General features: G+C 45.7%; 1 protein-coding gene across 1 annotated transcript in view; it reads right to left on the reverse strand.

Moving 5' to 3' along the window:
- Positions 1-396: 396 nt before the first annotated feature.
- The window catches only part of TLN2 (talin 2), a 441211-nt gene continuing 427243 nt past the window's right edge, over positions 397-14364 (reverse strand). Inside the window, exons 55-59 of the mRNA XM_061180246.1 lie at positions 9325-9450; positions 6134-6196; positions 5860-6042; positions 2899-3024; positions 397-1357 (exon numbers count right to left, since the gene is read on the reverse strand). Coding sequence (XP_061036229.1) covers positions 1229-1357; positions 2899-3024; positions 5860-6042; positions 6134-6196; positions 9325-9450 — 627 coding nt within the window. The 3' untranslated portion in view covers positions 397-1228. The remainder of the gene's footprint in view (positions 1358-2898; positions 3025-5859; positions 6043-6133; positions 6197-9324; positions 9451-14364) is intronic.

Below are 14364 nucleotides of genomic sequence, written 5' to 3' on the forward strand. Positions count from 1 at the left end.
ATCTTAAAATGCCCTTCTAAGGAGAGGGCTCCGAAAAGAGAAAGGAGAGGAGGGGGAAAACTCTCGAACTGTAATTCTCGAACCGTAGCGTACAGAAGACAGACTCTGAAAATACGATATGTCTTCACCTTTAAGATGGGCTAATTAGCAAAACTATCTTGTTAAAGGTTTGTAATGATGTTAAAATGCATCTAGATTTTGGGACAATTAGGACATAGAGAAAACATCCATCACAGGTTGGAGGATGGATGACAGATTTCTTAATAGGATCTTGAATTCTGATCATTTTGAGAGCAGAGAAGCTGATGTGGAACCTAAAGATGAGGTCACCAAGGAATTGCTTTATTGGAGCTGAATCCCCACTTCGAATGCCTAAGGCAGGCTGTTGTACTGACTGTCACCTGGGGGACCTGGGTTTGTGTGGATGAATTTGTATGAACTCAAACAGCCTCTACAGAGTAAGGAGCCCACACATTTTATTACAGCCCCTGCTCACTGAGCCCTGCCAGTCCCCCATACCTCTGCCCCTTTGGATTATGGAGGAAAAAAAAAAAATCATTCGATTTTCTGGGCCACAGAATACAAGTTGGGTCTAGATTGTACAAGGAGCTTACACACTGAGGCAAGAAAGCGTGCAAACAGGAGCAGGAATTCTTCACCCTCTGGGTGAGCCAGTGCTTGAGACACAGCAGGAGGACCCGAGTTGCCCTCCTGGAGTCCACACTGGTTTATGTTTCTGGCCTTTATTCACCGTGTCCAACTCCAACGTCCATCTTCTCCTGAGAGGGAGAAGAGTATCTTTGAGTAGCTATGGCATCAAGGATTTCCCCCGAGCTGTTTGGTTTTTTTTTTTTTTTTTTCCTATTAAGATTTCACAGCAGGCCCAAAGAAGGACCAACAGAAGCGCGAGTGTCTGAGGACGACGTAATACTGACTCCTCCTTTTTGGTACCAGTCCGTGAACCCGCGCCCCCTCTCTCCTGAGATACAGTGAGGCGGGGTTGGGGGAGGTGGCAGAGGAGCTGTGGGTGGAACACACTGTACCGCGTGACATCACCATCATGCAGCTGGTGCCCGACAAGACAGAGGAGCGAGCAGGAGAGCTCAGGGCTCCCGGCTCACCCCAGGGGGAGGTGGGCAGTGCCAGGGCGGTACCCGGCCCCTCAGGACCGCTGTCCATCCAGTTCTCGCGCGGCCGGCCCCTGGGGTGCGCCCTCTTGGCTCTGGCCTTAGCCTTCGTCCTCCCTCAGCTCGGTGGGTAGGAATTTATACTGCTGTTGGCGGATCTGGGCTAGTTTTTTCCTTGCTTCTTCCAGTTCTCGCTCTTTCTTCAGCATTTCCTCCTGGGCGGCGATGATCTAGAAGCAAAGCAACAAGCTGGATGGATCTGAAACTTTTTAGGAAACTGCCCTCCCCTCCACTGCTTGCCTCATGAGCTCCCACAGCCTCTGCTACAGTGGGACACAGCCGTGTCCCAGGACTAAGTATTCTTAGCTCTGGAGACCAGCCTCTGTGCCACGGTTCGGGTTTTGAGACCAACGATCCAAGACAATAAGCTGACTTCTGGCCACTGATTTAACAGCAAATATATACTGCGTCCCTATGATGCACCAGGCTCTGGTGTAAGCACTTCACACGGAGTGTCCCATCATCCTCATGGCAACAGTGTGAAGTATGGCCTATTGAATGTCCCATTTTTCCAATGAGAAAGCTGAATCTCAGAGATGTGGGTCCACTTTCCTGAAGGGGCCCATCTGGTGGAGCAGGACCCGGCCCAGGTATTCTCGAAGCTAAAGCTGGAGTCCTTAACTACTAGATGGCTTTCATATATTTACTTCATGCTTCTAAGGTGTGATCTGAGGAATGTTAGTTAATAGGTATAAGGGGAAAGGGTAAGTCTGTGCTCAAGAAAGTCAAATAGATTTCTGAAAAGCAAAGGTCTTTTCAGAGTCTTGCTAGACTAACGAGCATTGTGATATCTGAGGAGGGAGTACATAAGTCAGTGATTCCCAGAACTGTTTGATCAGAGACCCTTCTTCATGGAACTTCTCATGGAACTAGTGTATCAAGAAGCAGATTCTGGTAAAAATGCATCCTGTGTACTTCCAAACACAGGGAGTGGTTCAGGAAGAGCTAAGAAAGGCATGGGAATGAGTAAGTTCAGCCACAGGGCCTCAGTGCTCCTGGTGGAAAACCAGTCTCATATAAAGGATTTGCATGAACACATCCCAAACTGCAAGCGTGGTTTCCTGACCTTTCCACCCCACTCTCATGCACAAGAATGCAGGCCTGCATAAGTCAGATTCTCATCCACACTTGTAAAACTTCTGGGAGAGGGTCATCATCCATTCTTTCTCTAGGGCCAAAAATCTGGAGTGAGTAGCAGCTCCAAATGCATCATTTTATTTAAATGATAATATCGCTGTCCTCCAATTCTCTTCTCTCCCTTTTCTATAACAGAATCCCTGGTTTTTAGGTAGGCACACTGCTACTCAGAAAAGAATACTCCATTTCCCTGCCTCCTTTGCAGCTAGGCTGGCCATGTGATGAAGCGCTGACCAATGGCATGTGAGAGCAAGTGATGCAGACAACTTCAGAGTCATGCCCGCCCTAACTTTCCGTCTTCATGCTGGCTGGAAAACTGAGGTGGTTATCAAGCCATCTTAGACCAAGACGTTGCCAAGGCAACATCTCAGGGACGGTGGAGCAGTAGGCAGATGGCGTCTGGGTCTCAGTCACAAAGCAGCCGCCACACCATCCCTAGACTGCTTACACCCAAGACTGTCTCTCACCAGGGAGAAATAAACTTCCATCTTGTTTAAGCCACTGTTATTTCGTGCCTCTGTTATAAGACCGTGCTCATCTTGGGAGTAAACACTGTCTGGGTTTAATCACAAACCTGAGCAATGCCCCCTACAAACTTTGTTTTCACTACAACATCATCGTCATCAGCTTTGCCAAATGCTGCCTTCTGGGCTGCACGCACAAGATTGTCTGAGGCTCTTTTCACAGCGTTTCCTGCTGCCTGGAGAGGGGACAAAACACACATTATATCATTAGAAACAGCCATTTGGATTCAGCGAGACAGACATGGAGGCACAGTTCATGAGCCTATGAATTGATTTATCATCCAATTGTATATAACACAGAACTTCTCTCTAGGTAGTATCCATTTGTCCATCCATCCGTTGATTCTACCAACACTGGCACCTACCTAACCTTAGCTCACTCACAGGTTAATGAGACACATTTCCTGGCTCCCAGGGAGCACGCACGTCTCAGGGAAATTACAATTATGTGAACACATGATTATAGCACTGTGATATGTGTGTTAACAGAAACTTGCTCAGGGGCTGCCTCCTTGGTTAGAAAGCCACCTCCCCCTGCCCCATCCTACTGAGGCATACTGGAGGACTTGGCTCAGAGATCGCTCTTTCTGTCCGTCTCGGCCTTACCCACACCCTCCCAGGTGCTCCTGGAAAGCTCCCTGCTGGCTTCTTTGCAGGCCTTACCACACTTGTGGTTGCCTGTCTTCCTCCTAGACAGTGAGCAACTTGAAGGCAGGGGCTGTGACTTCAGTCTCTGCATCCCCAGCGCCGGGCACAGTGGCTACGCAGGGCTGGGGCTCGCTGAATGCTTTCGGAGGGAATGAAGGGCTATGAAAGCACAACCTACCCCTGCACAGAAGGAATGGGAGCCCCACAGTAACTAGGGCCTTTACGGATGTGCTTTTAGAGTCACAGCTGGCTTTATGCCGCACGGTCAGGGATGGAGCAAGTGCCGGACACACTGCAGAAGAGCTGGTCCACGTGCAGCCTAGATCTTCAGCAAGGGCTACAGCCCCCACTGGTTTACTCTCAATGCTCAAAAGGCATGGCCCAGGGGACTTGACCTCTGTCACCTGAGGTCTGGAATTTCCTTTTCACGGTGGTCAAGGCTTCGTTAAATCTCCCACAGTCCTTGCCCAGCCCCATCAGAGTCAAGGACTTGTTCTTGGGGGTGAGCCATCAGGAAGTTGAGAGTTTTCTCATTCAAAGTTAACTGGCTCATCTGGTTGGTGATCTAAAGTGGCCAAGGGGGACCATGAGGGCTCACGCAAGAAGGGAAGGGGAGGCCCATTAGCTCTTGACAAGCAGTCATCATATGCTTATTCTCAAAACAGTTTTATGAGGTCAGAAATCATTAGCCCACTTTTCTATGTAGAAAGTGAGGCTGAATAACTAATCTAAGATCCTGCAGCTGGTAAGTTATAGAGCTGTGATTTGAACATAGGTCTGTGTAGCCCCAGAGAACCTCTGGGGTCATTGTAAGGGATTCACACAACATTGCAGCATCCAGATAAAGCAGTAATGATGATAATAAGAGTGATGCTGGGTTGTATCTGTGTAAATCCTTAGGGCTTACAAAAGCACTTTCACATTTCTGACCCTCATAAGAGCCAGTGCAGGCATCTCTATCCTCATTTTACAGACATGGCAACTAAGGCCTGAAAGGTTTTGAATGATTTGTATAAGATTATGCACTTTGTACATAGTAGAGGCAGGTCTTGAACCCAGGTCTCTCTTAACTCAGGATGTTTTCCAAAGGAGTGTCCCCCAAACCCATGAATCGCACATTCACAAACATGCAGCTCCCCGTTTTCCCCTGGGTTTATGCCAGGAGAAAAATGAAGGTGAGGGAGGTGGGTCAGAGAGAGACAGACACAGGAGGACCAAACAATGGCCATGCACTTTACAACTTAGGAAGTACGACGAGAGTCCTGAGTCTCAGTGGAATTGTTCAAATATTTCTGCCATTTATGATCTTACATAAACATCTTTAGCAACATAAACAATCTACTTTACAACATTTATTATAGTAACAAACATCTAGAAAATTGGAAACAAATATGTCCAATGTATAGAGAAATTCTGGCATCATCAGTTGATATAATATCATGCAATCATTAAAAATGAGACTCATGAAGAATGAACCAGTTAGCTTTGCACAGGGCCATTATGAAGCCTTTTCTTCAAGGAAAAAAAAAAGTATGATAAAATGTGAAGTGAAAAAAATGCAGAATGTCTCTGTTAGGATGACAACTAGACAAAAGTATTTTGTGTAAGATAAAAACAGGAAGAGAAAAAAATAGCACTGGACATGTGAGGATGGTGAAGCTATGTGATCTTTTTCATTCCAACATTTCTTTCACTGTGCTTAAAATACACAATCAGGAAAACTTAGATCCACTGGGCAGAACTCAAGTGACACCTTCCTAAGTGTGTTCTCTGGGCTCTGGGAAACCTTAGCAGCATCTCATATAAATTCCTCAGTCCTTTTGCTCCCTTCTTAAGCAAACACTGAATGAGAGCCTCCACTGAAACAGGTACCATCTTAGGAGTGAGAGACACAAAGATAAAGATCTGGTACCTGCACCTAAGAAGCTCACAGCCTTGTCAAAGGTGGACTAAAGATAAATGTGGTGGTACTGGGTGACAGGAACTGCAAGACTGGTCTGCCCAAAGGCTATGGCAGGGCAGAAGAGGGACTGACTGCCCAAGGTCTGGGATTCAAGGAGGGCTTCCCAGAAGAGGTGGCTTTGGAGATGAGTCATGAAGGACGAGTAGGAGTTCACCAAGGTTGGGCTGGTGGGGAGGAGGACCCCAAGGCATGAGACCAGGAGGCACGCGTGGAGAACGTCAGTTTGGTGGCGTTGCAGGGGTAGGATGCATGGCTGCACATGGCAGGAGATGAGAAATGTGGGACAGAGCTGGCTGATGGAAGGCCTGGTGGGTCATGCCAAGGAAGCGAGACTGCCGCCTTTGGTGACACTTACCCGCTCCAACAGGAGTATTTTCCCACCAGCATCAGTGACCATTACCTGTAGCCGCCTCATGGCCTCCGAATCCTGATCGGCCTTCACCTTGCAGGCCACGAGCAGCTGAGCCGTGGACGCGGCGACCTGCTTGGCGGATGAGATGAGCTTCTCCTCACTGGCGTGCCCCTGCACAGAGGCATTAGCCGCCTCGCAGAGACTGCTGGTCGCAGCTGCCACCATCCGGGCCTGGGGACAGTCAACAGAGAAGTGACTTGAGGCCCAAACCTCCCTCAGGGGATCCAAAAAGCCAACGGGGAAGGAGGAGGGGGCAACTCACGGCAGAAATCAGGCCCTGTGACCATTGTCCGTCATCTGCGGCGTTGGCGGGGATGGAGCCCACCTAGAGTGGAGTATGAAAAGCAGCAATGAGGGAGGGAAGGTACAGGGTGACCTGTAGCCCCCAAACCCTACCTTGCCCTGGATTTGGAGAGAAAAGCATCTCATCAGACATGCAGCACCTCCCTGGGACTCTTGCCAACAGCACCGGCAGGAGAATGGAGCACCCTTTCCCATGCAGAACCCCAGCAGCTCCAAGACTGCACGTCCTGACCGGTTTCCACCTGGGCCACAAGGAGGTGACCGGAAACGCTCTCAACGACCTCCATTTCGCTGCCAGGTACCGCGTTTCTGGGAAAACAGCTCAGGAATGATGGATGGGGCTATCTTGACACGCCTATTTCCTTTGCTGACCTTTGTCCATCTCCAACACGGGAGCCCCAGAGGCCTCTTCATTCAAGAGGTGAGGGAAGCTTAAATCTCTCCTGATTCCTGACCCTGGAAGCCATGCTGTGACTTTCTGGCAGATGATGTTAAAAAAGGGGGTGTGTCTCTTTCCGTACAATTGAGCACAGATCCTCGCCTTAAGGAAATACAGACCATTTTTTTCAGGGGTGGGGAGAGAAGTAAGAAGCTGGAAGTAAGATGATCCCCGTTTCTATTTAGGAATTGTTGCAACAGTGAAACATTTTCTGACCAGATGTAGAGGGAGCTACAGGAGGAAACACCTTTACACATGTGGGAGGTGCCTGGAGAGGTAAGAGATGAGTATCTATTCATTGGGTTATTTGTATGGAAATATGTTAATATAAATGTTTCAGACATTACATGAAATTTCTAAAAATCTTATATGTTCTGGTATAATGTTATAAGTCATAATTCTAGTTATTACTTTAAAATGTATATCTCAGAAGTAACTAAATTTCCTTGTCAATTGCATTATTATGAACTTTCATCAAATCTTTAACTGTGGTCATTTTTAAGTCTTTTGTCATTTACAGACAGTTCTGGGTATACTCTGATGCTTTTGCAAATATGTTCCTATAAAAGGGTTTCATCTTCAAGGAATTCATGGAAAAGACTCTGACAAGTACAGGTTTCTGGTAACTGACTGTACTGCTGAACTGAATGAATAAGCCTTTTCAGAACTCTAATGGAAAACTGATGAATTCATAAAAGGGCTAACAAAAGATCAAGATGAAAAAAAAAATTAATTACATGGGACTGAGTGAACTGATGAGGATGATTATAATTTTTGTGACTTTCTGTTTGAATAATAATAAAAAAAAATCCCACAAGGACTCAGAGGCAAAAAATATACAAACCAATTTTCACTGCAAAGTAAAGGAGCTGTTACAGTGGAGGATTACTGGACTGAATGTCAATATTATGACATAGTATGAGTGTGTTTCGTGTTTGGTAATTGCAATCATTGTTGCTTCTGTTGTGGTCATCCATTTACAATGTTTGGTGTCAGTTTATTTATCTCTTGTAAAAATAAAATACAGTGTGTGTGTGTGTGTGTGTGTGTGGGAAAAAAAAAAAAAGAGATGAGTATCTAAATTTGCATATGAAACTGGAGCTCTGTCAGCACATCAGGGCGTGCTGAAGGTCAGGTAAGGCCCCAACGTCCTGCATATCATCTATAGTTCCCCAGGTCCAGCTGAACCTCCGTTACCAACTTTTTAAATGCTTGAACGCATAAGTTCCTTGGAGGACAGGGGCTTGGCCATATTCAAGTTCGATTCTCTAGTGTCTAGCAATGTGTCCAGCACGTAGATGGCTCTTTAATCAATGTGCAAATAAACCGAAAGTTTTAGGTAGGATGTTCTTCTCAATGATCCATTTTTGGTCTTTACATATCGACTAGTCAACAAGTCCTAGGTGATTGAGGTCGGCACTCTGCTAGATCTACAGGGGATAAGTGAGAAGCATAAAGGGACAGATTCATGCTGGTTGGGGAGATGTACATACATCAACATTGGATACACAATGGTTTAGAAAGAGGAACCAGTGGACGTAGGTTGGATTAAGGCACAGCTAAGCTCACAAGAGACTTCATGGAGGAAGACGGAAGGCCACCAGCTGCGCATAACTGTCTGTATTACAAGTTCTTAGGTCAATGGGACTTCCTTGGTGGTGCAGTGGTTAAGGCTCCGCAATCACAATGCTGGAGGCCCAGTTTGATCCCTGGTCAGGGAACTAGATCCCACACGCATGCTGCAACTAGAAGTTCACATGCCACCACTAAGGAGCCCATGTGCTGCAACTAAGGAGCCTGCCTATGCAACTAACACCCAGCGCAACGAAATAAATAAATAAATAAAATGAATATTAAAAAAAAATGATAAAAATGAAAACAACCAAAAAGACACAATCACATCCGTCATCTGTACACTGAGAGCAAAGGCCTTTTAACATCAAATATAAGTGACTGACAGTTACAGTGACCAAATTTCCCAAACCTGGCAGGATTTCCGTGGTGCCTCTATGATTGAGAGGCTTCTCTGCAAGATGTAATTTGGATGGGGTGGTTCCATGTTGTATGGGAATAATAGGACACACGGAATATTTTAAATTGGAAGGGCTTTTCACATCCAGGATTAGTCTAATGTACTATTAATCCTTTGGATCACTGAAAAAGAACTAGGCTTTCACGCTAATGCAGATGGAATGGGTGACTGGAGATGAAGCAGGTTGAAGAAATCTCAGCTTTAAAACCAGACCGGCCTTTTGACCAAAGGGCTAAGGAAAATGCTAACTGCAGAGTTGGGACGGCATTCAGCTCAACAGTCCTAAGAAAAGGAAGGGAGTCACTGGAGTTGGACATGGTATTATAAAGCCCCTGACTATGGTGCTTATATCCACCAGGAAAATATGAGTTTACGGCTTTAAATAGCCTAATGTACAGCGGGGAAAATAAATGTCTTGTTCAGGCCCTGATGGCTGCCTGGAGTGGGAGCTCTCCTTAACAAGAAGCAGATGAGAGGCCTGGAAGCTAAACCCTTCATTCTGTCTGTCAGGCTGAAGCAAACAGAGTATCTAGTGAGATGGGCAAAGCCGGGCAAGTCAGGGAGGGAAGGGGCGGCACGGCTTCCTTGGTCAGGACGCAAGCGGTATTGCCTTTTTCTTAGTCCTCAGAGGCTCTTACTGTGTGAACTTTCCACCACTTGGCCAGTGGGGTTTACACACCTTTCCTTGGGCCACCAGCTCCCTCTGGGCTGCCGAGGCCGATTTGACCAGGGCACTTGTGGCAGCAGCAATGGATTTAGCAGCTTCCAAGATCTGTTCTTCAAAATCCAGGGTCTCATCCGCTTGCTATAACCAAAAGAAAACAGCATCACATGCAATTCGTATCCCCAAAGGGCGCTTTCTGCCAAATGACTTACTTCTTGGTCACCTGGCTCTTCCTCCGTGCGTGGCTTTTTATCCACAAACCACACCCAGGGTAGAAAGGCTGAAGCTGGCTGGATGCCTCTCCATCTGCTGCCTCCCCCCACCCTTCTCTAAAAGATAAAAACTGCCAGCATTGAGATTCCTTACAAAGTTCAAATCAGGAAATTCAAAGACAGACTATTTTTCCAGACCGGAATCTTTAAAAAGACATAAATTCACTGGGAATAAAATGCATTCGAAGGGTTCCATTAGCATCAATAACCCAAATCAAAATAATCAATAACTGAAATCCAAAGAGCGGGTGGTGGCACACTCTCCCACAACTCAAGGCTCAGAAAAATGGCTAATGGCTATTAGCTGTGAAAAACCTTATGGCTCTTGGGTGAAAACAAAAGTAAAACAGCATTTGCATTTCTGTGGCTGAGCAGAGAGTCACATGCCAACCAGAGATCACCAGTGGTGGAAAAGAAATTGGGGCAACGCGACATCAAGGTGGAGCTTACCCCTTGGAAACCCGAGGCACGGCTCCACCTGGGGAAGAACACTGGCTCCCCCCCACTGCACAGATGCTATCAGGCCGTTAGGGCTCTGCTCTAAATACACCATCACCAGGCCCCCTGCTGCCAAACGCCCGGGATGTTGAAAAGAATCAACATCAACAAAAGAATCAACTTTCGGGAAGTTGGGCAAGTGTAAAGACCCTGGTCCCAGGCTGGGTGGGACGGAACATCACAATACGGGGTAGTCAGACTAGACGAACGCCAAGGTCCCCTCCAGCAATATTGCTCTGTGAATCTAAGCCAGTATGGTTAAGTGCCCCTTCGGTCACAGAATGCTGAAGATGTGGCTGGTACCTTTCAGGCATTAAGAGATGATGGTCAGGTATAGCAATACTTTTCTTTGTGTGTGTTGGTAAAATATATATAACACAAAATTTACCCTTTGAACCAATTTTAAGTATACGATTCAGTGGCATTAAGTACATTCCCAATGTTGTACAACAGCAATACGTTTTTAAGAGCGCCTACTATATGCAGGTATTTTGTCAGGCACTTCCACGTGCATTAACTTGTTTAATCCTCACCAAAAAAGAGAGTAAAAATCATATACAGTAGTTATCTTTATCCTTATATTTATAATGGGAACCTTAGGGAGGTGGAGTATTGGGCCAAGATCATGTGGCAGCATGAAGAATCTGGACCAGATCTAAACCTAAACTTCTCTGCCTCCATCATGATATGTTTTTCCTAGATGAGGCCACCACTTTGGGCATCAGTGAGGAACGACTTCATGCTGGAGGCTCAAAGTCGGCTCACTAATGGGCCCATATGAACCATCAGACGGGATGGATACACAGATACAATGCTTTTCCAGTTCCCTATTCTTTATGGCATCTCTCCTGGTTCAAGATGTGACCATTCCTACTTTTGTTTTTATAACCCATGTTATCAGAAAAACATTTCCGTGCACATCTAGTGGATCTGAAGAATGACAGCAGCATTTGAGATGTTCTGAGACAGAAGCAGTATTTCTTTCCTATTTCTGACAAAGTCTTGCTCTAGGAGCATTTAGGACAGATATGGATTCCGTTCCAATAGATTAATTTTGGATTCCTTATTATGGGGTGGGGAAGCTTGTTGATAGCGGTGGAATACAAAATTTGTTCACTGAAACATAAAACGACTAATTTTAAGACACTCTGGCATAAAAGGAACTGTTATACATAAGCCACAATAAATGGCATTGGGCTGTGATAGGTATATTCAATGACCTTGAATTAAGAGCTTTTCTGGAAATTCGTTCTGCAAAAGAAAGTCAAGCATATAACAGATTAAGGCACTGGGGAAATCACAGAGTTTCTGAGTCCAAAGGGAGCTCCTCATTTTGCAGATGAGGAAATGGAGGCCCGTGGTGGCTCCCAATGTCTCCCAGACCCTTCCAGCAGGTGCAGGGGGCCTCAGCTATGCTATGGGTTCCAAGGTTGAGTCCACTTCACAGCAGGTTTCTGATTTCCCAAATTTTAAAATGCACAAAAATGGAATTTCCCAAAAACTAAGTGCTAACTCTAAGCATGGATAGCTCTGAAAGAATATCTCATTAGAACCGATTGAAAAGGGCTCTCCCATATCTTTTGCTACCTTGGCTGGGTTTTTTTTTTTTTTAAAACACATGTTTGAAATACATACTCAACTTGGAAATATTTCTGACACCCACAGATTTTTCCTGCAATGACAAGTGCTGTAATGCCCTTTGATGAATTTTTCTTTTTCTTTCCATAAGATCTCTAGACTTTAAAATGGGCATGGCAGGAAGCCTTATCTCTGAGAGACATTTCCTCTGATTAAAAAGTATGAGAGAGTTTCCCAAGAAAAAGGCTTAATAAAGTTGACTGTGATGGAGGGCAAACATTTAGATGCTGCAGTTGGGCAGAGTTCCATGATGAGATCTGCCTTCTACCTGCAGGACTGGTACCTTTCTGTGGGCCAGGTTTACCATTAAGACTAAATGCCCGCTCTCTCTCTCCTGCTGAAATTAGACATAATGCTGATGTTTCCTCATACCATACAACTTCTAGCCTGAGAAAATGGGATCTCCCCAAGCCAAGGAGACTTGGTGAAAAGCCATGGCACCCCAGTCCAAATTCCCATTGGCTTCAGCTCCCACCAGCGTACAGGATGGAATCTGGGAGAGGGGTGTGAGGGCAGTGAGAGAAGGGAGGACATGTGCTTAACCACGGTGCAAAAAAGCAGAGAAATGGAATTGGCTTGGTCTTTGAAGGACTTCCCTGAATAAAAGGATCGCAATTAAAATGCAGGAATTGTTAATAGAACAAACCCCACTGTCCCTGGGAGATTGAGGAGAAGAACAGTAAGTTGCAGCTGCTGCAAGGGGACCCTGGGGAAGAATCTGGAGACCATGGCATCTGAATGTAAGGAAATGCTTTCACTCAATGGGCTGCTGAATGGACAGCCCTTCCTTGCTCAGATCACCGAGGATCTGGTGGAAGATGCAGGTGGTATGGGCTACCATGGGGGGAGTGCTGGTCTGGACTCAGGAGAACAGACACACCAGTCAGCTGAATCCTACCAGCCTGCAATCTCCTCCAGGGCACGGACTGTGTTTCATCCAACTTATGTCTCTGGAGCACAACGTTAGGTAGAGAAGCCCATGTGATAAAGGTTTGTTGAGAGAACGTATCCATTTAAGATGAGCCTCTGAGTACCAGAGTTCAGCCAGATGACAATTCACATAGTAAGAGAAGGGGAGATGCATGGAGTAAGTGTCCCCATCAGTAACTTTCCATTCCTGATTCCTGGGGACGATTGGACACACACATCAAAGCACTGGCTCCTGCCCTGTGGAATGCTGTGGGTTGTTAATTGTACGCTCTATCTGTATCCCTCAACTGGCACTCAAAGTCTCTGACACTGACTCATGCATATACAGATGCAAAACACAGCAGCATTTTACTAAGAGGCTCTCTTAACAAAATAATGTCACAGATGTGCAAACTAACAGTCCGCCCTGCTTAATGGAGGTGTCAGCCGCAGCCTCTGAGAGCTGAATCCATCCTCTCATCCCCTGTACAATGTTCTTTCCCTGGTCCCCTCCACTAGAAAAGACTATTGGCCAGGTCACTTGTAGCTCTCAGCAATTGTCCTTCCAGGACTGTCTAGCAGACTCCAGCCTTGTCTTTTCGGTAGTTTTGAGAAAAGTCTAAGCACCCTTTTGCTGATATTTTTCTTGTTTGGTGATCTTCTCCAGAGCTCCTCTTTTAAAAAGTTAGAGGTCTGGCGAGATCCCTCTTGGGAAAGGCCACACTTTGGGCTGACTCCCTGGCTGCCTGCTTCCCACGCTCGGGAGAGCATTTGAGACTCCTGTTGTGCTGATAGAGAGGGGGAAGGAGGGTGGAAAGGGGGACAGAAAAGGGGAGGCCTTTCCTCATTTTTATTTTGTCTTTTGGCCTTTCAGGGATTCTTGTAATAGGGACAAATCTGACTCCATATTGGATCTGTTTCTTTTACTTTAACCTCTGTATTCTATTGCTTTTGTTACAAGAATGTTGCCTATAGCCTGAAATATACAGGCTAGCCCATTGTCAAGGCTCTGACCTTTAAAGGTACAACACTTTTCCATTCATATAGAGATTAAAACGTTGTAGAACAGAGAATAACATGTGTCTGGTTGGAGGTTTATAGGAACATTGTGACCAGACTTACTGTGGACAGCTGCAAGAACAAAGGATCCCGGAACCAAGAAGTTTGTAGCAGCCAACCACACCCCCTCCTCTTTTAGTATTAAAGGAGGCTGAATCCTAACTCAGGGAAGATGGTTCTTTGGGACACAAGTCCACCCTCTTCTCAGTCTGCTGGCTTTCCGAATAAAGTCGCTATTCCCCGCCCCAACACCTCATCTCTCAATTTACTGGCCTGTCGTGTGGCAGAGCAGTACGAGCCTGGACTTGGTAACATTCTGAGAACCTAATGTTTGTGTCAATGCATTCCTTTTCTGAAACTACCTTCCCTCCTACATATCCGATAGGGCTGTTATAAATAAATTATTAATATACACAGAGCATACCTGACTCATAGTAAATGCTCAATAACTATTAGCAATTAATTTCATTTTTCTTTCTATTACTACATATATTTTTTGTGGTTTTAAAAACTGTTGTTCAGACTTTCAGTCTGTTTCTCTGCCTGAACCCTGTTTTCCACTCATAATTCTAACAAAGATTCTAGCTGCCATTTCTGACTACAACCTACAATATAAATAAAAAACACAAATCAAAGATAAAGTGTCAAGTGCCGGTACTGCTTCCAGCTACTCCCTTGA

The sequence above is a fragment of the Eubalaena glacialis genome, chromosome 2, assembly GCF_028564815.1.
Source record: "Eubalaena glacialis isolate mEubGla1 chromosome 2, mEubGla1.1.hap2.+ XY, whole genome shotgun sequence".
Classification (NCBI taxonomy): domain Eukaryota; kingdom Metazoa; phylum Chordata; class Mammalia; order Artiodactyla; family Balaenidae; genus Eubalaena; species Eubalaena glacialis.